Genomic DNA, 24626 nt, shown 5'->3' on the forward strand with positions numbered 1-24626 from the left:
TCAGAATCAAAAACTGTAATTACATCATCAGTCTTGACAAAAAGTAAACATTTTGTCGACTGGTCAAGAATTTATAAAATCGAACGCAATTATGACCATGAGGGTAGGTCAGTCAACGAATCTCAGTTCAGTCGTAGTACAGAACGAGTTTAGTTTATCTACTACAATGAGTTTTTAGGAACAAATGAAGACTTTCTTTCTATAAAGAAAGAAATTGATTTGTCACTAGATTATTTACTAAGCAAAATTCTCAAAATCACATAATAGGAAATAAATACATAAATAAAAATCATGTCAGGAGTTAGAGCTTGCAGAATAGGACAGACTTGTCAGTACAATGGTTACGCAGGTATTAAAATAAAAGCAAACCGTTTTTTGACTAATCTTAAAAGAACTAATACTGTTGTATCTTGAACACTATGAAAAGACACAGTTACAAGAAATCCATAGGTTATTAGACAATGAAGCGACAGCACAGCAATTATTAGGTCACAGGTAAAGTAACTGAATTGGTAACATGTACATACTGTGAGCTGAAGCATTTGCACACAAATGGCCACTGGTTCTCAGCTGCAGGTTACTGAGACGCCACCACTCTCTGTGGCCTCTGGCAGGGGCATGGAGCAGCCAAACAGCACGCTACTCAAACTGCATAATGCGCGTGGCATTAGTGGCGGCAAAGGTGTAACAAATGGGTAACTACATCCTTCCGTCCTTGAGGGGGAAAGTGACCAGATCCTCTGCAACATGCCGATGAGTGACACATCAATTGTGTCGAAAGCAGTTGTCCTGGCTGTGCACAGTTCTGGGGCTACATGGTCCCTTGAACAGGAGTGGCAGGAGGCAGTGGAAAGAAAGCAGCCTTGTTCCTTCCTCCCCTTAAAGAAAATGCTGTTGGATGGCCCCTGCAGCCTGGAGACAGGTCCTGGGTGATGTCTGAGTCAACACTAGGTGCCATAAGCTGGAAAGCCATAGTATCTTGTGGGAGGGTAGGTGGTATTGGCAGGAAATGACAATCGCCAGTGTCAGTGCAGGAGCCACCTGCATCAGTGTGGGAGGCACCCGCATCAATGCGGCAGGAACCTGCAATGGGACAGGAGTGTTTGGATCAATGTGTGAACTACCAGCTTCCGTGCAGGAGGCGCCTGCATAGAGTAAGAGGCACCTGTAGTCGGGAATGATGCACCCAAGTCAATGCAGGAGATGCCTGGAGGTGACCACGTTGGTGCAGGGCATCCCTGCTTCAGGGTAACGGCACCCACGTCAGTGCAGGAGGTATCTGCATCTAGGTGGGAGGCGTCTGCAACAGTGCCGAATGTGTTCAAAGGATGAACTGCATCATCGCAGTGTGGTTTGTACACCAGCAGGAAGGTTGGCAGGCACAGACTGGGTGGTATGCCACCACAATGCGCTGCAGTGCCAACGGATCCTATTGTAGGAGCAAAAATATGTAACACATCAGCCCAAAAACACTGTACAAGGCAGGCCTTCGACAGACAAATGTACGACAGCACCGTAATAATCACTTCTAATGCAGTAGATGGGCAACAAACCTCAAGACCTCAAATGGCCACTAACCAAAAGGGCCTAACAAAGGTTCAGCAAATGTGATAAGGGTTCTGTTCCAAGGTAGCACAGGTGTCAGCCAAAGGAGAAAAAACAGGGCATGGTGCTGAAAGTACATTGCGGCAGGCCACGATCAAGAACTGCGATTTGCTGTGTAGTGCACCTTAGCAGAAGGCATTTGATGGGAACCAACCATAGGGGGCCCAGCTACGCAAATGTTTGAGAACAAAGGAACAAAACAGCTGCTCTGGTGATCACATGCAGCTCTCTCATATTGTACAAAGCAAGATGGGCCAGATGGAAGAGCTACACCATGTCCTTGTTCCTGTTGCCAATGGAGTTGTCCATTGTGGCAAGATTTCCTGGTTGGGACTGCGGTGGCTACCTCTTTGGCCAGCTGGATTACTGCTATGTGCTAATGAGTTCATTTACGGTGACAGACCCCCCCCACCCCCCCTACGACTTTGACTGGAGAAAGTGGAAAACAGGAAGAATCACATTCCTGAGCATGGAGCTGGCAGACTGCAGTACAAGAAAAAAAGTTGACTTGAGTGGCAATAAAATATGTGTGCAATTGATGAATGACAGAAGCCAGTTCTGAAAAGGAGGGCAATGAACGAAGAGAGGGAGGGTGGGTCCTGAAAATGAGGCAAACAAACAAACAATGAACAGAGATAGGTCACTCCGGAAAAGGAGGCCAACTAACAGAACAACGTAGGGAGAAAAATTGTTCCTGAAGGGGACCAACGATCAGAACAACAAAGAAGGTCGCTGCTCCTAAAAAGGAGGCCACGACAAAAAGAAAGCATACCAGTGTCCGAGTCCATTACCTGAAATGCGATGAAGTGTTGGCCATTGGTCAGAAGCTTGCCAAATCCAAAATCTGCCACAGTGGAGGTGGAGTTCTTAGCTATTAGGTCTGGGGTGGCAGCATACAGAACGAGTACAGACTAGTGATGGTTACAGACCAGTTGACGCATACAGGCTGCAACTGGAGATGATGTGAGTCAATATAAAGAGCAATTGCCTGCCAGGGGCTGCTGGCTCTTGGTTGCAGGTGATTGAGGTACTGGACCATGATCAACAGCCTCTGGTGGGGGTACGGAGCAGCCCAGCGATGCACTACTTGAAATCCGTGATGTGCACCATGCTAGTGGCAGCAAAAGTGTACTAATATATGGGTTACTACTAAAAATGTAAATAACTGCTAATCTCAGGAATGAGAATATGTGCAAGGGTGCCAGAATTTGAATTCTGAACCCATGAACACAGTGTTGAATGAAGTATATGTACTGACAACTAGAGATCAAATTTTTCTGGGCTACGTATATTCTACGTGAATGAACAGAGTTGCCTCGGCATAGGTGTCTCGGTTATAGTAAACAAAAATAAATACAGTAAACATGCTTTCATATTTTGGTGTCACTGACTATAGAGATTATCTTTAAAGTGAGGACAGCATCACTTAGTTTTCAAACAAGAAAACCATTTCACTGATCTTCACTTCTAAAAAGGTAAAGGTGTCTATTTTTTCTGTGTTGGACAATGTATGAAATGTGTTTTGTTGAGTTAACTGACAATCTTTTCTATGTAAGCCACAAGCTGATGCTTGTCCACAGAGACTAGGACAAGTTTACATTTTGTGACATGTACAGATTTATGCTTCTTTAAATTCAGAGCTAATTGGCATCTTTTGTATCAGACAAATAGTGCATCTAGGACTGAAGACATTACAACACACAGAGAATGGGACCAAGTACAAAAAATTGGCAAGAGCCAATGATTGCTGAGTCATTAATATGTAACACAAGAAATTATACTTGTAACAATATTCTGAAAAGCAAAGTTGCCACTCACCATATAGCGGAGATGCTGAGTTGCAGATAGACTGCCACAAATACAGCTTTTGGCAAGTAAGGCTTTGTCAAAATTAGATATCAAACACACACATACATACTCACACAAACGTAACTCACACAAACATGAATGCAGTCTCAGGCAACTGAGGCCACACTGCAAGCAGCAGCACCAGTGCACGATGGGAGTGACGACTGGATGGAGGTAAGGAGGAGGCTGGAGTGGGGAGGGGGGATTGTGTGGTAGGGGTGGGGGACAGTGACGTGCTGTTAGGGAACACACAGGGACGAGGTGGAAATAGGGTAGGGTAGCCACGTGCAATCAGGAGGTTAGGGAGGGCAGCAGAAAGGTGGAGAGAAAGTGGTGGGGAGGATAGCAGAAAAGGAGAGAAGTAAAAAAGACTCAATGCGATGGAGGAATGAGGTCTGAGTAGTGCTGGAATGGGAACAGAGAAGGGGCTGGATGGCAGAGGACAATGACTAACGAAGGTTGAGGCCAGGAGGGTTATGGGAACATAGGATATATAGCACGGAAAGTTCCCACCTATGCAATTCAGAAAAGCTGGTGTTGGTGGTAAGGATCCATATGGCACAGGCTGTGAAGCAGTCTCTGAAATGAAGGATGTCATGTTTGGCAGCACACTCAGCAACAGTGTGGTCCACTTGCGTCTATGTGAGTCTGTATGTGTGTGTTGTCTAATGTTGACAACGGCCTTACTGGCTGAATGCTACATTTGTGCAGTCTTTTTGTTGTGCCTATCTGCGACTCAGCATCTCCACTATATGATGAGTGACAACTTTCCTTTTCACAACATCGTTACTTTCCACCCTGGATTTTCCATTGTTTGAAATTATACTCATATCACTTTTCCATTAGGCACACCCAAAATTATTTCAAAGCCCATGGAAGATTCTCCTCCAAACTTATAAATTGCTATATTCCTGACAATAAGTGCTATGTCCATCTGCAAAGCTAAGTACTTCAATCATACATATTTCCTTTATAGACATTTTAGATAGCAATGGCCTTGCCAAGTGGTGACACCAGTTCCCGTCAGATCATCAAAGTTAAGTGATCTGGGGCTTGATTAGTACCTGAATGGGTGACAGTAGGTTCTGCCGAGTGCTGTTTGAAAGCATGGTGTACTCAGCCCTTTTGAGGCCACCTGGGGAGCTGCTTGACTGAGAAGCAGCAGCACCAGTTAGAAAAACTGACAATGGCCAGAAGAGCAGTGTACTGACCACATTCAGTGACACATATTGGCTGGGGCTGACACAGTGGTCCATAGGTACTGTTGGGGCTTCTGAGGCCTGTTCAGAAGTAGTTTAGTTTTTAATTTTAGATATTTTGGATACCACATTAAATATTACGGGAACAAGAAATCCAGTTCATTACTTCTGAAAGTGCCAAAGAGAAACTGGAGCTCTCTGAAACTAGACTGGGTGTCCTAAGAAATATAGTTTCATTCCAGACAGGTTATTATATTTCAACTTAGAATATGTCTGGGAATTTTTTATGCTACAGACAGATGTTTGCAATAACATGTGGCAGTCCTGAAGATCAATTCAGCTGACTTTTGTAGACAGATACAACACACATATTTGTCCAATAGCAGCAAAAAGTATTACATTCTGTATCAAACTATAGTTAAGAGTGGAACTAATTCATTTGGGTTTTTGGTTTAAAATATCATGAGGCATCTATGGGACCAATGTGTCCCATAAGTAAGAAAGCAAGGAAACAGTGGGTTTCTCCTAAAAATAGAAGCACCAGAGAGGATGTACGATAGACAGCAGAAAAATAAAATCAACAATAAGTTCTATAGATTAAAAATTAACACTGCTGAAATAACAGAAAATTTGTTTCTGTTTCCAATAGATAAGTATGAAACAGTAAAAATAATAAAACTTTCAAAAGCTAAGAGTACCAATAGTATTTCTAATGTAATTAAAAAATTATACACTGAAGCACCAAAGAAATTGGTATAGGCATGCGTCTTCAAACACAGAGATACATAAACAGGCAGAATACAGCGCTGCGGTTGGCAACACCTATATCAGACAACAAGTGCTGGCACAGTTGTTAAATCGGTTACAGCTGCTACAATGGCCGATTATCAAGATTTAGTGAGTTTCAGCATGGCGTTACAGTTTGCGCACAAATGTTGGGACATAGCATCTCCAACGTAGCAATGAAGTGGGGATTTTCATACATCACCATTTCACAAGTGTACCGTGAATATCATGAATCTAGTAAAACATAAAATCTCCAACATCACTGTGGCCAGAAAAAGATCCTGCAAGAATGGGACCAATGATGACTGAAGAGAACTGTTCAGTGTGACAGAAGTGCAACCCTTCCACAAAGTGCTGCAGGTTTCAATGCTGGGCCACCAACAAGTGTCAGCCTGTGAACCACCTAATGAAACATATTCGATATCGGCTTTTGGAACCGAAGACCCACTCGTGTACCCTTGATTACTGCACGACACAAAGGTTTGTTCCTCACCTGGGCCCATCAACACTGACATTGGACTGTTGATGATTGGGAACATGTTGCCTGGTCAGACGAGTCTCATTTCAACTTGTATTGAGCAGATGGACGTGTACGGGTATGGAGACAACCTCATGAATACATGGACTCTGCATGTCAGCAGGGGACTGTTCAAGCTGGAGGAGGATCTGTATAGGTGTGGGACGTGTGCAGTTGAAATGATATGGGACCCCTGATACTTCTAAATGAGTCTGTGAGGTGACACATACATAAGCATCCTGTATGATCACCTGCATCCATTCATGTCCATTGTGCATTCCGATTGACTTGGGCAGTTCCAGCAGGACAGTGCGACACCCCAAAAGTCCAGAATTGCTACAGAGTGCCTTCAGGAAGACTCTTCTGAGTCTGAACACTTCTGCTGACCACCAAACTCCCCAGACATGAACATTATTGAGCTTATCTGGGGTGCTTACGACATGCTGTTCAGAAGAGATCTCCACCCCTCATACTCTCATAGATTTGTGGACAGCCCCGCATGATTAATGGTGTCAGTTCCCTCCAGTACTAGTTCAGAGATTGGTCAAGTGTATGCCATGTCATGTTGTAGCACTTCCGCATGCTCACGGGGACCCTATGCGATATTAGGCAGGTGTACCAATTTCTTTGGCTCTTCAGTGTAAATGTTATACAGTAGGACCATTTACTTTATTAATAAAAGTAACTCTGGAAGAAGATATTTTTCCTGAATGCTTAAGAAGAGTAAAGTAAGTTCATTATAGAAGGAAGGTAACAAAACAGACACCTTAAATTACAGTTCCATACTGGCTCCAGCTGCTAGAGACTGTGGTCGTGTGTGTGTGAGTTGCATTTTTGTGTGTGTGTGTGTGTGTGTTTGTGTGTAAGTTGTCTATTTTTGACAAAGACCTTGCTGGTGAAAAGCTAACTTTCCAACAGTCTTATTGGTGTGCCTTTCTGTTGTCTATTTTTGACAAAGACCTTGCTGGTGAAAAGCTAACTTTCCAACAGTCTTTTTGGTGTGCCTTTCTGTTGTCTATTTTTGACAAAGACCTTGCTGGTGAAAAGCTAACTTTTCAACAGTCTTTTTGGTGGGCCTTTCTGTTGTCTATTTTTGACAAAGACCTTGCTGGTGAAAAGCTAACTTTCCAACAGTCTTTTTGGTGTGCCTTTCTGTTGTCTATTTTTGACAAAGACCTTGCTGGTGAAAAGCTAACTTTCCAACAGTCTTTTTGGTGTGCCTTTCTGTGACTCAGAATCTTCACTATGTGGTGAGTAGCAACTATCCTTTTTATTATATTGTTAATTCCATAACTAGAACTTCTGTCTTGTCAAAAATATTGAAAATAATAATAAAAAACCGTTTACCTACGCTAATAGGCATACAGAACAGCCTAAGTGAGGCAAAGTATAGTTTTAGGAAACGCGTCATCTAAGACAGCAGTTGCTAACTTCGTATCAATCATTTCAAAGAGTTAGATAAAAAAGTGAAAGTTTGTGGTTTGTTTCTTGACTTTTCTAAAGCTCTTGATTGTGTACATCATGAGACATGTGTTTAGTAACTTTACCATTATGGTGTAAGAGAAAAGTAAGCCAATCCTGTATAATTTTTTGTGAAACATAGATTACAATGTCCTGAAACTAAATATTGTACATCAGCAGAGAAGGGGGAAGAAGGTTGCTGCATCTGGCTTACGACGACAATGGACACGAGGTTGAATGGTCAGGACTTTTGAGTGGGCATCTAAGGCTGCCATTAAATGACAGAATGAAAATTATGTAAAATAAATATATTTTGGTGTACAGAATACAAAGTGCGTGCTTAGAATGGTTTAGGCCAGTTTAGGATGATAAGTGGGCAACGGAAGGGGAAACAGTTCATGTTAAGTTATGCTGGCAGCCTGTCATGGAACGCAGAGCCAAGAAAAACTTCTGTTCTGCCTGAGGTCTGGATCACAAAAGAGCAAAGCAACTGTCTTCTGCACTGCAGAATCCTCCAGCATCCACACACGTGACATGTATCCCACACACGCTATTGGCTAAAACCGATGGCGTGAATTTGCTAGCAGTTTCAGAGGGCTCAAGGTGTCTCTAGTCAGCAGCTTTAACTAAAGAGAACTGCCTTGATTCTGAAAGGTAGGCAGCTTGTGTCATGCAGACACAACCGAAGTTGCTCTGGGAGAAAACTTGCAAAGATTTGACCGAGGTATTTGAAATAATGTTTTTAAACCAGTTCCCTAAATAATTCTCGCCTGGCTGCAACCCTGTGCAATATAAAATCCAATACCTGTCTTAGACCTCTTTAAGTAGATAACATAGTTCAGTATCTGGACCATTTATTTTTGTCTGGTACATAAAAGACCTAAATGTTGTTGGAGGAGTTATGCTGACTATACTTGTCTTATTACTTGCTGTTACATCATTAATGAACTTCAAACACAACTCTCTCTGAGCATTGAAAAGGCAAATAAATATTTCTATAGCAACAATATGTTTATAAATGGAAGCAAAACAATGTAATTGCAGGTACATGCCACCAGAGTAGTTCACACTGATAGCTTTAGACTTTATGTTGGAAATTCAGCCCAAAAGATACAGATTCCTGGATGTGGTACAAGACAGATACATGACTTGGAAAAATCCCACAGATAATATTTAAGAGACTTGCTCAGGATAGATTAGCATGCAGAGCTGCATCAGATCAGCCTTCAGACTGAAGACCACAACAACGATAAGATTTACTCAAACTTAGGCTGTAACACACTATTCATTATGAGGAAAATGCCTAGCACTATAAATGAAGACATTTTATTAAAAATGTACTAAGGCCTCATATACCTATATTTAGCTTACTGCATTCTGGTCTGCTGTTGTACTACAAATGTGCATATACCATGGTTATTACACCTTCAAATGAAAGCCACAAGATGTAGCACGAAAATATTTTCTAGTAATTCTCGTAGAAACAAATTTAAAGTTCCCAAGATATTAACAATCCCAGCATTTCTGATACAGGGTGCTAAAAAAAAGTGTTCCATATCCTGAGAAACAGAAGAAAGTCCAGTGAACATGGTTCCTAAAATGCATACCTTAACAGCTATGAGTACCTTTTCAGCTTCACTACTGTGAAATACATCTCTTCTACTGCAAGCTCTTTGCTATTACAAACAACCTGTAGAATGCAGTAAAGTAATGAGAACATATTCTGTTACTGTGAAATGGCATAGCTTCTAATGTAATCTGTTTGCTATTATAAATGACCTGCGCTTCTGAGTCATCGCTAGAGGAGATGCTCAATATGGTGTACATTCATAGTAAGCCACACTTCTGGAAGATGTCTTAAGTAATCATGCACCCTCCGGAAAACTCCATGCTGGTCACAGAGGTGGTGGCACCCATTGCTAACACATTCCTCTAGTGTCTGAAGTCAGTAACGGAGCTTGCATACATCAAAGATTTCATGTGTCCCCACAAACAAACACTCAAGGGATTATGGTTGGAGAAACAAGCTGACCAATGTACTGGACATCCCTAGGCAATCCATCACCCACTGAATTTTTGTATGAGGTGTTCTGAGACATTTTAGAGAAAATGGGCTCATGTTCCACATGCATTAACTGCATCTCCAGCCACTGTTAAAATGGTACCACCTCTAGTAGTACAGGTAACTTACTCGATAGGAAGTGAAGATATCTTGCACCAGTCAACCTGTTTGGCAATTTGTAGTGTGCTATTTGGCTATCAGCAATAATTCTTGCCCATATATTAATTGAAAATCGGTACTGATTCAAGTGAATTTCAGTATCAATGTATCAGCCAGTATCATTGATGGTCATCTTACTGCGTCGTACATTCTTCTGTAGCACTAACAGGTCCCTTATATCTGACATTCCTATTGAAGGTGCTCGTGGAGTTATTGGAAGATTTGCCACAATCACTCCATCAGCAAATGATGTTCCAACATGAGGGCATATGTGCACATTTTGCACCTGGCATTCTTGAACATCTGAAGTAAATGTACAGTGAAAGGTGGATAGCTTGAGCTGGACCAACTCCCTGTCCATCATGATTGTCAGATTTGACTCTCTCGGAAATACGGAAGCGTCCGATCCTGCCCGTCTGCTTTGACCCATGACGTCACAAATATGGCGGAAACAAAAACAAACACACACACTTTCCACAAGAAGCCTAATGACATTAACGGGACAAGCGCGGGAAATGGGGTGTTTTGGGTGGGGGGCAAACTAAATATAAACAAATTTAGACGCCTTGTGTAGCTACAACGTGTAAGTGAAGACAGCCATGCATGAATACCCACCTACCTCCCCAGAGGTCGTAACCCCTGCAACCCATAGAAGATAAAGATGCTTCAGTAGCTGATTAGTGTTTTTTGTCTTTTTAAAAAAAAAAATCTCACGGGATAGAACGAACAGATCAGAAAAGTAAATAAAATAAGATAAAACAGAACTGGAGACAGCCACACTCAAACCAAACTCCGCGCCGTCATGACGTCACACACGACAGCACCCTTACGTCACGGGTCAAAGCCGACGCGTGGGATCGGACGCTTCTGTCGACCCGACTCTCTCAATTTTTTTCTTATGGGGCAGTATGAAGAGTTGTGTATAAGACTCCTGTATAGTTGGAATTTGATCTCCTTGCACGAGTTCTGGCAGGAATAGAAATTATTTGGCACACAACAGAGTTTGTGGACCTTGGTTATGTAAGCACGCACCACCGATACACCTTGCAACATGAACAGCGTGGTCACCAGGTGGATCAGCTGCTGTAAAGCACACAGGTCTCCACCATGAAGATGGTAATTTGAAAGTGATCTTGTCATCAAACTTATTTTATTTCTGGACATAGTCACTTATCAAAACTTTAACCACTAAGACTCTTCTACAATCACTAGAAGCCTGTGGTAGAAATTGTGAAACAGCCTGTATATGCAAATATTTTTCTTTGTACAACTATAATTTTCTTTACATAATTTATAAGCAATTACACATTTTATAATGTACTTCCTGGCTTGTATCACACTGTTGTCGAAATGTTCAATGGTCATATAAACAAATAAAAAGAAGCAGGAACATTTGGAAGACTAATTTAACTTTCTTTTAACACTAATTTTTGTACCACTGACGGCCTCAAAATATGACTGAACAGTGCTCAAATTTTATGAGAAGCCTTGAGATTGGATTTGTTTATGGTAGTGTCTCACAACTTCCAGAATTGCTCTTCTGATCATCAAAACTGTTTTGACTGTAATTTTCAGACCTTTGGCACTTAATTTTGTAGCTACTGAGTAACAGGTGCTGTTTCTTAACAAACATACCACATTTTTTGTGTACTACAGTGAGAGGATGGGCAGCTCTCTACCACATGCACTTTTTTAAGGTTACAATACTACAAATTTCTGGGCAAAATAATGATAATGAAATGAGTAAAGGTAGCCATTTACCAAACTGTGGAGACAGCGAGTGGTGAACAAGCTCATAAATTAGATCCGTAACACAGATTGCAAACATTAGTTCATCTGAGCACAGAGACACACACGTTGTATACCTGAATTAGAAAGAAAGTTCATAAACTGGGATACCATGATCCATCACTTGTTTATGCGCTCATCTACCACACACTGCCTCCATAATTGCAATAGGGAGATACTGTAGTTAACTATCGCTTCATCCTTACACCATGCAGATATCTCTCAAAATGTCGCAGCCTAAGCTTGATTAGTATCATAAACTTTTGATCTTTACATTTATGATAGCAGACATCACGTTAACATCTATATTTAGTAAGAACGTGGTCTCTACATAATATACGTTGTATCACAGACGGTAAACTTACGTATATAACATAATTTGTTATACTACGACTACTAATATGACATGTCATATCACCTGGATCATTTGGGCGATAATTTTGTTTTCATCATTTTCCTCCAAGACGAAAACCATGGGAAAGGTCCCAACAGTAAAGAGAGTAGTACTGCACGTAATTTCAAACATTTCGGTGTCACTATTACAAAACGTTGATACAGTGTCAGCTGTCATGCATTATCATCCCCTTATCCATACACTGCACCTCATTCTCCCGCGCTCAAAACATAACATAGACAACAACAATACAGAGAACTTCAGCAATGCGAAGACACATCACAACGTCGAATCGTAAACGTTCTTCCTTATATATCGAACTTATATATCGAAAACTTGTACAGGTAACCCTCACCACAGATCGAACAGCTAACTAGCATACACCCCGTTTACATGGGGTTCCCAGAACCGGATTTCGTAAACCATTTTCCCAATTCTGGGTGGTCATGTAAGCACCCCAAAATCGATTCTGGAAATCCGCTTATGGTTGCCGGTTTGCCAATTCCACAATCGGTTTTCGCTCCCATGTAAAAGCAACCGGTTTTGAAACGTGCTTGGGCTGTCAAGTTTCGTCTTGTTTTTAAAAATTTTCGGCTAATATGGAAGGAGTGGCCTTCTGTACAGTGAAGGATAAGTAGAACTATTAGACTGAAGCTGTTCATACCTGTTCTAATTAAAGAGAAATAGCGATCGTGCTGACTAAATCATGAACTATAACAGCGTTTTCCAGGCGACGTGTAAAAACGACAGCGAAAAACGGTTTTCGAAATTCTGTTTCCGTCTGTAGGAAGATGTGTCGCGCGATAACGTTGTTCTGCACAACTAGCCTGTGGACAAACAGTACTGGTGTAATTATCAGACACGTTAAATGCCATTTAACTTACTGGTCTCATGTAGCTTCTCCTACCATATACCCAGCAACTTCATCAACTAAAGCAACAGCAAAATATTCTCATTTAGTGAAATTTATTCTACAGCACAGGTTTCGACTCGTTTGCATGTGTACGTGATTAGAGAGCGCTATATCAAAATAAAATGTCTTTTTCTTCATCTTTGTAAGTGAATCAGTACTTAAGCGGCAGAAATGTTCTTAAATCTTATGAAATGAATCTAAATACAGGCTTCAGCTATTCCTTTTAATACCGATTACAGTTAAATGAACACAGCATTTGTGGAAACGCAAAGTATTTCAGCAGCATTATAGTGTGGAATATGAACTTACTGTACTTCAAATTACTGCAAAATTGTCTGTATATTAAAGGGATTTTGATTTCGTGACATATCATCGGGCACCCACCACATTACCCATACACTTCCACCGAAGTGAGTTTTCACTGCTCATTATGTCATACCCGGTACATAAATTTTGCACTTATGCACTTTTGACACCCCTCTCAGTTTGGTGCCCCAACTGGCCACTTGTGTCGCTTGAACCTTAAACCAGTTCTGCTTCTCTCGAAGGTTTCAGGCGCTGCCATCGCGCCTATGTAACGAGAACACCGTCACAGCCCCAGACGTCAACGGTTTCTACTCCTCGTGATGATGGCAGAGGCAGTGTCGAAACCTCAAGTACTTTATTCAAAGTGATGCAGCTTATAAACAGAGAAGATTATATTCTGAACTCAAGAATATTCAGTCAGGTCCTGTGAGCATTTACTGTATGCCATTCCATTCAGTTGATTCCTGCTACGTGCAAGATGGTGCTACAATGGATGTTTGGGGAGGGATTTGGGGGCATACTGGCGGATTACCAATTTGATGGGTCGAGCCACCATTGTAATGTTGACTGTATGAATGAATGATAGGTTGGAATATGATATTGTAGCACAGTACGACCTTCTAATGTCCTTGGTAGTGAAGAGATGTGTCTGACATTTGTCTGTGGATGACACTTACCCAGAAGAGAGTATACAGTGTATAGAAACTACATTATCCCGCTTGCGACTGGGGACATGGCACACTCTACTGGACTAAGAATGCAGGTACTGTCAATTCATAGTGTCCAGCGGGTACAATATTTCAGTATATAACCCGAGGATGGTGACATGTGTGAGTGCCGAAAGTTTGTGTCTACTGGACACTGTAAACTGACAATACACCTGTGAATTGTTTGATTATCTAGTAAACTGGGAGAAATGGGGAATTACATGGTCAGCATTGATTACCGATAAATGTCTTGTTTTATACCATGAAACATCGTCAAACTTTGGGTTTTCTCGTCTGTTTATTTTTTTTATTTTTTAATGGGAATGTAACTATTTGCATGCATATTTACATTACAAGAATTTCTATGTCGGTGCTAGCGATCCAAAAAAAAAAAAAAAAAAAAAAAAGGACCCAGTCAAAATTTTCCTTTTGTTTCCACATTCCTTCCACTTGAATCCAGAATCCCAAAATTTTGTATAGTCTTCCTAATGTATCAGCAGATCATGGAAACTCGTTACTTCTCATTATTACTATGAAGAGCATTGGCACATTAGAAGCTCTGTACTTGACTCACAAGGAAGCGTCACAACAATTGTATTTTTGTAATTTCTTATTTATTTATGATACATGAAGTTCAAAACTCAAATTTCAGTTTCCCAAAGCAGTTCAATGCAACCCTGAAAAATTCTTGAGAGTGTTGACACTGAAGTTTACTATCCATCTTTAATAGACGAGAATAAGATACGTTTTCTGACAAACAGTGTGGTTCTCTGGCAGAGTGCTCAAATGCCATTTGAGAAGCCTAGTATATATTCCCCGTGGATTCAAATTTTTAAACAAACTTGCCTTTTCGATGAGCATTTCTTTGAATATGTAAAGAAAAAGTCGGTAGTATTGGAAACTGTTTTTTAATATAAAAATCGTCAAATATGTGCTAATTAAAACATCTAATTGTCATTTCTATGAAAAATGCACATCATCTTATTTCTAAATACGTAAGTAAAGCAAAAGAGGCATCAACTTGAAGACTATTTTGAACAGCCTAGTGCTTTACTACACATCCTCATGTTTGAGGTGGTATGCATTGCCCTTCTCTGAACTTTAAACTTACTTACCCAGCCAGTTATAGGCGGACCTACAGTTTAACATACCTTACAAACCATAGTAAATCTCTACGATTTTCACACCAACAGACATTGCCAGAGGTGAAAGTAGTGATAAGTGACATAAAAATCCTAGGATTTTGTTATTTCAGGTGAAATTATACTATTTTTAGTCAGTGCTTCATTTTATTTCATTAGCTTTTGAACTACTTTTTATTACTTCCATAGGCTTCCATCGCTATGAACTGCCCTCTCTTTCTTGCGGTCTTAATAGATCGCAGAGGCACAAGAAATAGTCTCTGAATTAAGTACTGTTCTTTGCCAAAGCAAACCAACAACGAAACAAAACCGGAAACAAAATAGATTTAAAAAACTAGTAAATACAACCCTTCAATAAAATAAAAACCGAGAACATCAACGATGAATAAGGAAATCCAACACAGAAAAACTAAGTAAGGACTAAGGCAATATTTTTCAGACGGACAATAACGCGGGCCACTGGCAGCTGTGAGGCAGAAAGTAAGGTTGGTTGGGTTGTTTTTGGGTGAGGAGACCAGACAGCGAGGTCATCGGTCTCATCGGATTAGGGAAGGACAGGAAAGGAAGTCGGCCGTGCCCTTTCAAAGGAACCATCCCGGCATTTGCCTGGAGCGATTTAGGGAAATCACGGAAAACCTAAATTAGGATTATCGAACGCGGGATTCAACCGTCATCCTCCCGAACGCGAGTCCAGTGTGCTAACCACTGCGCCACCTCGCTCGGTAGAAAGTAAGGAAAGCAGCTTTCCCACTTCTCATCTCAGGCCTCACAGGCATTCTTCTCCCGCTGTCTGCTATACCTGTTTTCCTTCCACCATTTACAGTACCTAGTGATCCCATTCTGTACCTTGAGAGAACCGGCTTGGGGTACAGGGACTACGGAAAGATAAAAATACTTTCTCTACACACAGTCTATAAAGTGCAGTGTTGAATGTAGAAAGTTTTTGATCAAGATCAAATTATCACTTTTCTTGCTTCACCTACGTCCTCTGCACTTTCGTTTTGTTTTGACACGTCCCATTTCACGATGTTCCACATCGTCGACTTACGTTTGTCGATACATTAGCACTAAACAGTAGTATCTGTCTTGCTTTGTTTTTGTTCCAGTGTTATACGTAGGTTTGTCTTTGCTGCTTAAAGTCTGGGAAGGGTTTGTCAGGTGTTTGTTGTATGGACGTGGCCCGGTAGTGAAGTTGTCGAGTGATGAATGTTTGTGTGATGTTGCTCCGTTTGTAACGTGTGTTTATGTGCATTATAGTGAGTTACATTGCATTTGAAGTGCCTTAATAGTTATGGGTCTCTGCAAATGTCCAAAACGAAGAGTAACGAATCAATTTTGTTTCGAACACCGAGTAAATGTCTGCGAAAATTGTATGGTCACAAATCACCCAAAAGTAAGTGCGAGCTGCTACAAAACACTGACTGAATTACCCTTGCCTTAAATACGAGCTCTTACACGTAGCAGTTGCTTCACAAAATAGCAGAGTATGACATTTCCTGAATTACGTTCAATATGGAATAAGGATTTGAAGGAATTTAAGTTCTACATTGAAAGAAATTAAGAGCCTTGAGGTTTGCCGATGACTTTGTGATTCTGTCAGGAACAGCAAAAGATTTGGAGGAGCAGTTGAACGGAACCGATAGTGTTGTCAGATGACCATCAATTAAGAGCCTTGAGGTTTGCCGATGACTTTGTGATTCTGTCAGGAACAGCAAAAGATTTGGAGGATAAGTTGAACGGAACCGATAGTGTTGTCAGATGACCATCAACGAAAGTAAATCAAGGGTAGGCCTAATGGTAGCCTTTGTAGTCTTTCAGTTGCATCAGGCGATTCCTAGGAAATTAATTAGGAAATGACATTGAAAATACTAGTGAATTTTGCTATTTGGGCATCAAAGTAACTGACGATAGCCGAAATAGAGAGGAAGTAAATTGCAGATTGGCTCTAGCAAGAGAAGCATTTCTAATAAACAAGAATTCATTAACATCGAATATAAATTTTAAACTAAGGAAGTATTTGCAGAATGTATTTGTCTAGAGTGTAACTTTGTTAGGAAGTAAAATATAGTTGAATAGCAGTTCAGACAAGTAGAAAACAAGTTTATTAAATGAGGTATTGCAGAAGAATACTGGAGATTGAGTGAGTAGGCTGAATAATAATGAGAAATTACTGAACCAAATTTAGGAGAAAAGAAATTAGTGGCACAACTAGACTGATCCAGTTGATATGATACTTTATGAGGTATAAATGAACTGTCTATTGTTATGTGAGGGAAGTTTATATGGGGGGGGGGGGGGACGGTGTAAAAAATTGTAGAGGTAAACCAGGGGATGAATACTGTTACAGCTTACTCAGGACAGACTACCATGGAGAGTTACATCAAACCAGTCTTTGGACTGAAGGCCACCAGTACCACAACAAGAACAACAACATGGAATAAGAAATGTTCCACCCTCAATGTTCTAAATCATATCAGATAATTAGCTTGATTCTCTCTCTAACACCTTTCAATTTCCAATTGAAAGTTTCGTGGGTCAGATCACCATTGTGTTGTGGATCAGCAAAACATCTTAGAGTGCTTTTCGAAATAGTGCTTCTGGAAGTGAAGAACAATTTTCTTTCCTGATCTTGTAATCCACAGTTTGTGAAAGCTTCAACACTTTTATCAGAATGAACCCTGAAGTCTCTAGCCTTCCTCCTGTCTTGCACAACCTTCACATACTTTGTAATACCTGCTAAAACTAGATATCAACAGATACTCTTGTTTTTCAGTAATTAATATGTCCAGAATATCTGCAGCACTGTAGGCAGTAATGCGTTCCTCACATTATTGTTATTAAGATTCTTCCTCTGGTTTTTGAGACATTTCAAATGTGTGTGTTATCCACTTTGAACTCTGTACTGCCGTAAATAAATACCATCATGTCTGTTAGTAAAATACGATACTTTATACTTCTCATTAAGAGTATATACCTAGATGACAGGACATACTTGTGACTGCAGTTGAGGACACTGTTTTCTATACGTCTTCTGAAGTATTAGCTGCTGTTGTGTGCTTGGACATTAACATTGGTCGTGGATCTACTAATCTTCCTCATTGTTGAGTGAGGCATACTTGATGTTATTTGTGGGTAAATTCATGGCTTTCTATCCATTGTAATGTTACACAGAGATTCCCAATGTAATTGAACAATGCACCACATTAAATTCTCTCAACTTATTTTACCAAAACAGAAAGGCAATCACTTGGTTAAGTGGTCTGACTGTCATTCTCATATCACACTTAGTGTGTTAATTTAGATATGAACGAATGTAAAAAGAGATAATGGGGGTGACCATCAGTGGTTGTGCATTGTTGCGGTTATTACAAGGAAGAGGACTGTGTGTTGACTTCTAGGCATATGTGATTGATTATGTAATAGTGTTATATGTGATTCACAGATTAGAAACACTTATGCTATTCTTCATTTTGTTCCCATCTCATTGAGTACACATTCAGTGACTTAAATGCATGCTCCATCAAAGTGGCACATTGGTATAATTCTGGTTCTGAATACAGGAAGACTATGTTTCAAATTAACCCCACCAGTTCCCTCTTCGTACACCCCTCCAAAACCCTAAAAATACATTCTGAATACCAACCCCCAGAAACAACGGCCCCCCACGTCCGTAAACCATCCGGAGACTTATCCCTCTCATATTTCCTCTTACCAAACTGCAACTTGGCAACCTCAGCCCTCACCTCAGGCCCACCCAGCTTACCCCTGTACTTAATATATTCAGAATAGACTTCCCTAAACATGAAAACCAACCTAAAACTGTCCTCTTGCTCACACAAGTCTCATGCGCACAAAAACTATGGGAGTATCTATAACAAAAATAATAAGTCATCAAAACTATCTCTCTCTGCCCAACCTAGATCTCTCGAACCAGGTACCACGCCTTATGGAGCGCCAGAGGTTATCCCTTCGGCACCGCCACATTTAGCAGTCCCTGGTCTGAGACACCAGAACTCTGGCTAACCACACATTCTACTTGCACACGCCGCATTTCACAAGAAGCCCAAATAATTGCAGGAACTTAATGAGGGACAGCATATCATCCCCCATTTCAGCTCGCAGACGCACACTATTGTACTTAGAAGTCATGTCCATACCTAACAAAAGCAATCACAAATTAAATTAAATGACTTACCACGTGACAAGCAGCAAATGACACTGCAATAACATAAACACAACAGAAACTTAATTCTTAACTCACTGAAACCAATTCTTCTATAACAGTCACGACCGATAAGTGTCCAGTTCAAGTAGCGATACCCAAATGAACCCAATACACACACCACCAGGGGACACCTCCGGCTGCAACAAGACGACATCTACAAACACAACACACTCATAAACTAAACTCCCCGCCACCATGAAGTCACACACCACAACACCCTTATGTCACAGGCCAAAGCCAACGGGTGAGATCAGACGCCTCCATTGACCCGTTATGGGCTGATAATTTGTGGGTGTGGAGCTGATGCCTAATAGCATCCCAGCTGTGCTCCATAGGCTTCAGATCGGGTGACTTTGGTGACCGACATGTTGTGAGATTACTGTTATGCTGCACAAACCACTGTAAAATGAATCTGGCTTTGTGACAAGGACAGTTATCTGCTGGAAGGTGCCATTTCCATCAGAGAAGACATCAAGCATGAAGGGATGCGGTTGATCCACAATTTTGATGTAGTTCACAGCTGTCACAGTGCCTCCAATTATTACCACATGACTCTTGGAAGTCCTAGTGAATGGCCCCTGCAGCGTAATACTGCTCCCACCGGTCTGCATCTGTGGCATGGTACTTCCTGTCATACCCATACCCAAGCCTGGCAAGAACAAACACCCACTTCTCTCACCATCTGTGTTTGCAAGGTGGTGGAACATATGATTCATGCCCGGCTGCTATGGTTGCGTGAATTTCGCAATTTACTTACCACTGCACAGTGTGGACTTCGAGCACGCCGTTCTGTGGTTGACTGTCTCATTACCTTGTCCACTCATGTCATGAATGGTTTTCTGCAGAAATACCAGACTGTGGCCATGTTTTTCGATTTGGAGAAAGTCTATGACACCTGCTGGAGGACTGACATCTTCTGTACTCTCTACACCACTCATGCATGCCCCATTTAATTCAGGAATACTCAAAAGACCGAGTTTTCAAGGTACATGTGGGCTTTTTCTTGTTGGGTACCTTTATCAAGGAAAACGGTGTGCCTCAGGATTCCATCCCGGATGTCGTCCCTTTGCTATTGCCATCAACCCCATAATGGCTTGTCTGCCTTCAGGCATCTCCGTCTACTGTTTTGTTCATAATTTTGTGATCTATTGCAGTTATCCATGGACTTGTCTCCTTGAGTGGCATCTTCAGCGATGTCTTGATCTCTGTACTCATGGAGCATCGGTAGTGGTTTTCGCTTTTCCACTGACAAATTTCTGGCAGCGCAATTGGTTTCTTCCACTGTCTTTACATCTTGTGCCTGTTGCTCTTCTGTTCATTGAAACTTTGAAATTCCTGGGGCTCATGCTCAACAGGAAACTTTCTTGGTCCTCCCAAGTACCTTACCTGGCCACCCACTGTACACAGTCCCTCAATGTCCTATATGATCTCAACAGTATTTCCTGGGGAGTGGATCAGACCACCCTCCTTTGTTTGTTTCAGTCCCTTGTCTGTTCGAAACTAGACTATTGGTGTTTCATTTAAGCAGCTGCACATCCGTCCCTCTTACGTCGTCTCAATACTGTCCACCATCGTGGCATCTGTTTGGCTACTGGCACCTTTTGCACTAGCCTGGTTGAGATTCTGTCTGTCAAAGCTGCCAAACTACCACTGTCATATCTCCTTGACTTTCTCCTCAGCAGATACTCATGCTGTTTGTCTGCCATGCCTGGCAACCCACCCTACTCCCTCTTCTGCGATGACTCCTTTGATCGCCAGTATGGGACCCGTCCCTCTTCTCTGTTACATCTTGGAGTTCGCTTTCACCTCATGCTCTGGCAGCTTAACTTCACAGTACCTGCCACTTTCCCAATGGGTGTGAACCCTTCACCACTTTGGCTTTGTGCAGCGGTCCATGTTCACCTTCACTTTAATTTGCTTCCCAAAGACATTACTCCAGCCTCACTCTATCACTTTAAGTTTCATGACCTTCGCACGGAACTTCGCGATTGTACCTTTGTGTACACTGATGGCTCTCGGACTGACCGTGGAGTTGGGCGTGCCTTCATCATTGGGGCCAATGAGTTTCGGTATCGGCTTCCGGAGCACAGCTTAATATTTACAGCATAGTTCTTTGCCCTGTATCAGACCATAAAGTACATTTGGAGACATAGGCTTTTCAATTGCAGCATCTGCTCTGACTCTCTCAGTGCCCTTCAGAATGTCAGCGCACTGTCACCATCCTTCCATTAGTGCAAAGGGTCCAGGAAAGCTGTCACTTTATCATTCTTGATGGTGCCACTGTGATGTTTATGTGGGCTCCTGGTCACGTCAGTCTGATGAAAAATGAGGCCGCTGATTCTGTGCAGTTCTCGTACCTCATCCTGCTAGTTCTTCCATTCCCTCTGATGATCCCTGTGTTGCTGTCTGTCGGCAGGTGGTGTCACTTTGGCACCATCGCTGGTCCTCCCTTCATGGTAACAAGTTATGGGGAATTAAGCCTCTCCCATTGAATTGGACGACCTCCTCTCAGTTCTCTCACAGTTCGGAGATTGGTTTAGCTAGGTTGCATATTGGGCACTGTATTTTTAGCCATCACCATTTGTTAAGTGGTGCTCCCCTCCACTATGTGCTCATTGGCCTCAACCCTTGATGGTTCGCCATTTCCTGATGGCATGCCCCCCTTTTTTTTCATTCTCATTTGTTTGCCACCTGAGTTATCGGCCGTTTTAGTGAACAACCCACAGGCTGTTGACTGTGTTTTACTTTTTATCGTCATAGCAATATTGCAATGGACATTTAATCTTTCGATCAGGACCTGCGTTTCTCTATGACATATTTTATGGACCTTTCTCCAACTCCCTGTCTTTAGCTGCCTTTCTTCCATTGACTGGGCTTCACATGTAGACTTTTTTAGTGTTCTAAGGTTCTGACATGGGCTCGTATGACCTCAGTTGTTTTTGCACCCTAAAACAAAACAAAAGCACTGCCCTCACGCCATCCCCTGGCACACAGTCATCATGCTCGCTCTCCAAGTAGGAATACTGAAGATGGTAATGTATAATCTGGTAGCCAATAGGCAAAATAAATGAATTGTGACCATAGACTAAAACTTATGCTTTTTCAATATTGTATTGGTAGCTGTTCCGCAAATAGTATGTTGGCACTGTGTGTTGTAGATAAGTCATATAGTCAGCATTGCCTCACTTGTTCATGCATTACTGTGGAGCTGAAAATCTTTCCTGGGATCAGCTTCTACCAGTCTTTTCATTTTTCTATAAACAGTTCATGGCAGTCTTTCGCAACCTTGACTTATTAAACTGATGCTACTGTAATATTCACATCTCTTGGCAACTTCCTGCTTTGAAATTGAAATTATTACATTCTACTGGAAGTCAGGATATTTTGCAAGTCTGGATATCTTGCTTACCTGGTGGAACTGTTTTGTCATAACTGGGACTCCAAAATTTCGAAAGAATGTTGTCTGCATCAGGTGCCTCATTTCAACTTGTGTTTTTCAGTGCTCTCTCATGTTGTTCTCACAGTATCATGTCTCCCTTCTCGTCCTCATCTACTCCTCAGGTGGCTCATTACTCTGTTGAGAAGTGTGTGCATGGCAGGCATTTGTCCCCAAGCCATTGCAGTACTACTTCCTTTCCTGTGCTGCAATTTTAATCTCAGGATATATCTTTTTTCCAACTTATTGCCCAGGACAGATTCCCTGCTGACAATCTAGCTTGCTCATAGGATGTGAATTCTGGCAACTTCCACTTTGTTCCTTTCTTTTACACCACATATTTTGGTTCATTAATGTTTGGCCTCCAAATCTGGGTTTGACCTCCACCCTTCTTTTTTTAAAAAAAGGTGACTGGGGTTCCTGAGTGCCCCGACCAATTATAATTTATCAGTTTTTATTGCACCGGTTGTTTTGAGTTACAATTGGTATGTTACTCACCTCCCCACCAGTCCAAGAGAACACCTCCTGCAGGACTCCATACTTTATTATCGTCATCAAAGTCATAGTGATCTGTCGAATCAACGGTCACTTCTGTGTTGTTTGTTGATGGCTTTTGCATTTGGTAAAATGCAAGTCTTGCATTTCTGTCATACTATGGTCCATTCTGACCCAGAATTCAATTTGGGTATGCAGCACGTGGAAGTTGTTGCCTATTCTTGATTTTTGGATCTCTTCTTTGGTAAAAAGCTGACATGCCTCCTACCATATTCATAAACTAAAGGCAGTCTTAATCCAAAAGCTTAATGCTTCCTACTTCCTCGCCTACCCCTCTTGGGGTGCAGATCATGCTGCTGCCTTCCTTATTTACCAGTCGCTAATCTCATCCTCTACCCATGAACCATGGACCTTGCCGTTGGTGGGGAGGCTTGTGTACCTCAGCGATACAGATAGCCGTACGGTAGGTGCAACCACAGCGGAGGGGTATCTGTTGAGAGGCCAGACAAACGTGTGGGTCCTGAAGAGGGGCAGCAGCCTTTTCAGTAATTGCAGGGGCAACAGTCTGGATGATTGACTGACCTGGCCTTGTAACACTAACCAAAACGGCCTTGCTGTGCTAGTACTGTGAACGGCTGAAAGCAAGGGGAAACTACAGCCGTAGTTTTTCCCGAGGGCTTGCAGCTTTACTGTATGGTTAAATGATGATGGCGTCCTCTTGGGTAAAACATTCCGGAGGTAAAATAGTCCCCCATTCGGATCTCCGGGCGGGGACTACTCAAGAGGATGTCGTCATCACTAGAATGAAAACTGGCGTTCTATGGATCGGAGCGTGGAATGTCAGATCCCTTAATCGGGCAGGTAGGTTAGAAAATTTAAAAAGGGAAATGGATAGGTTAAAGTTAGATATAGTGGGAATTAGTGAAGTTCGGTGGCAGGAGGAACAAGACTTTTGGTCAGGTGAATACAGGGTTATAAATACAAAATCAAATAGGGGTAATGCAGGAGTAGATTTAATAATGAATAGGAAAATAGGAATGCAGGTAAGCTACTACAAACAGCATAGTGAATGTATTATTGTGGCCAAGATAGATACGAAGCCCACAGTGGTGCAAGTTTATATGCCTACTAACTCAGCAGATGATGAAGAAATTGAAGAAATGTATGATGAAATAAAAGAAATTATTCAGATAGTGAAGGGAGATGAAAATTTAATAGTCATGGGTGACTGGAATTCGTCAGTAAGAAAAGGGAGAGAAGGAAACGTAGTAGGTGAATATGGATTGGGGGTAAGAAACGAAAGAGGAAGCCGCCTGGTGGAATTTTTCACAGAGCACAACCTAATCATAGCTAACACTTTGTTCAAGAATCATAAAAGAAGATTGTATACATGGAAGAAATCTGGAGATACTGACAGGTTTCAGATAGATTATATAATGGTAAAACAGAGATTTAGGAACCAGGTTTTAAGTTGTAAGACTTTTCCAGGGGCAGACACGTACTCTGACCACAATCTATTGGTTATGAACTGTAGATTAAAACTGAAGAAACTGCAAAAAGGTGGGAATTTAAGGAGATGGGAC

The 24626-nt window shown here is 41.6% G+C and overlaps 2 protein-coding genes across 7 annotated transcripts in view; one reads left to right on the forward strand and one right to left on the reverse strand.

The window, feature by feature from the left end:
* Positions 1–12051, reverse strand: part of LOC126471670 (telomeric repeat-binding factor 2-interacting protein 1-like) — a 196281-nt gene extending 184230 nt beyond the window's left edge. For all 6 annotated transcript variants that reach the window (XR_007586363.1, XR_007586364.1, XM_050099880.1 and 3 more), the window contains exon 1: positions 11844–12051. Coding sequence is in view for 4 of the 6 variants with exons in the window: in XM_050099880.1 (XP_049955837.1) it covers positions 11844–11996 (153 nt within the window). In the remaining 2 variants the exon portion in view is untranslated. The remainder of the gene's footprint in view (positions 1–11843) is intronic.
* Positions 12052–16036: 3985 nt separating this feature from the next.
* Positions 16037–24626, forward strand: part of LOC126471726 (zinc finger protein-like 1) — a 45175-nt gene continuing 36585 nt past the window's right edge. The window contains exon 1 of the mRNA XM_050099884.1: positions 16037–16280. Coding sequence (XP_049955841.1) covers positions 16179–16280 — 102 coding nt within the window. The 5' untranslated portion in view covers positions 16037–16178. The remainder of the gene's footprint in view (positions 16281–24626) is intronic.

The sequence above is a fragment of the Schistocerca serialis genome, chromosome 1, assembly GCF_023864345.2.
Source record: "Schistocerca serialis cubense isolate TAMUIC-IGC-003099 chromosome 1, iqSchSeri2.2, whole genome shotgun sequence".
Lineage (NCBI taxonomy): Eukaryota > Metazoa > Arthropoda > Insecta > Orthoptera > Acrididae > Schistocerca > Schistocerca serialis.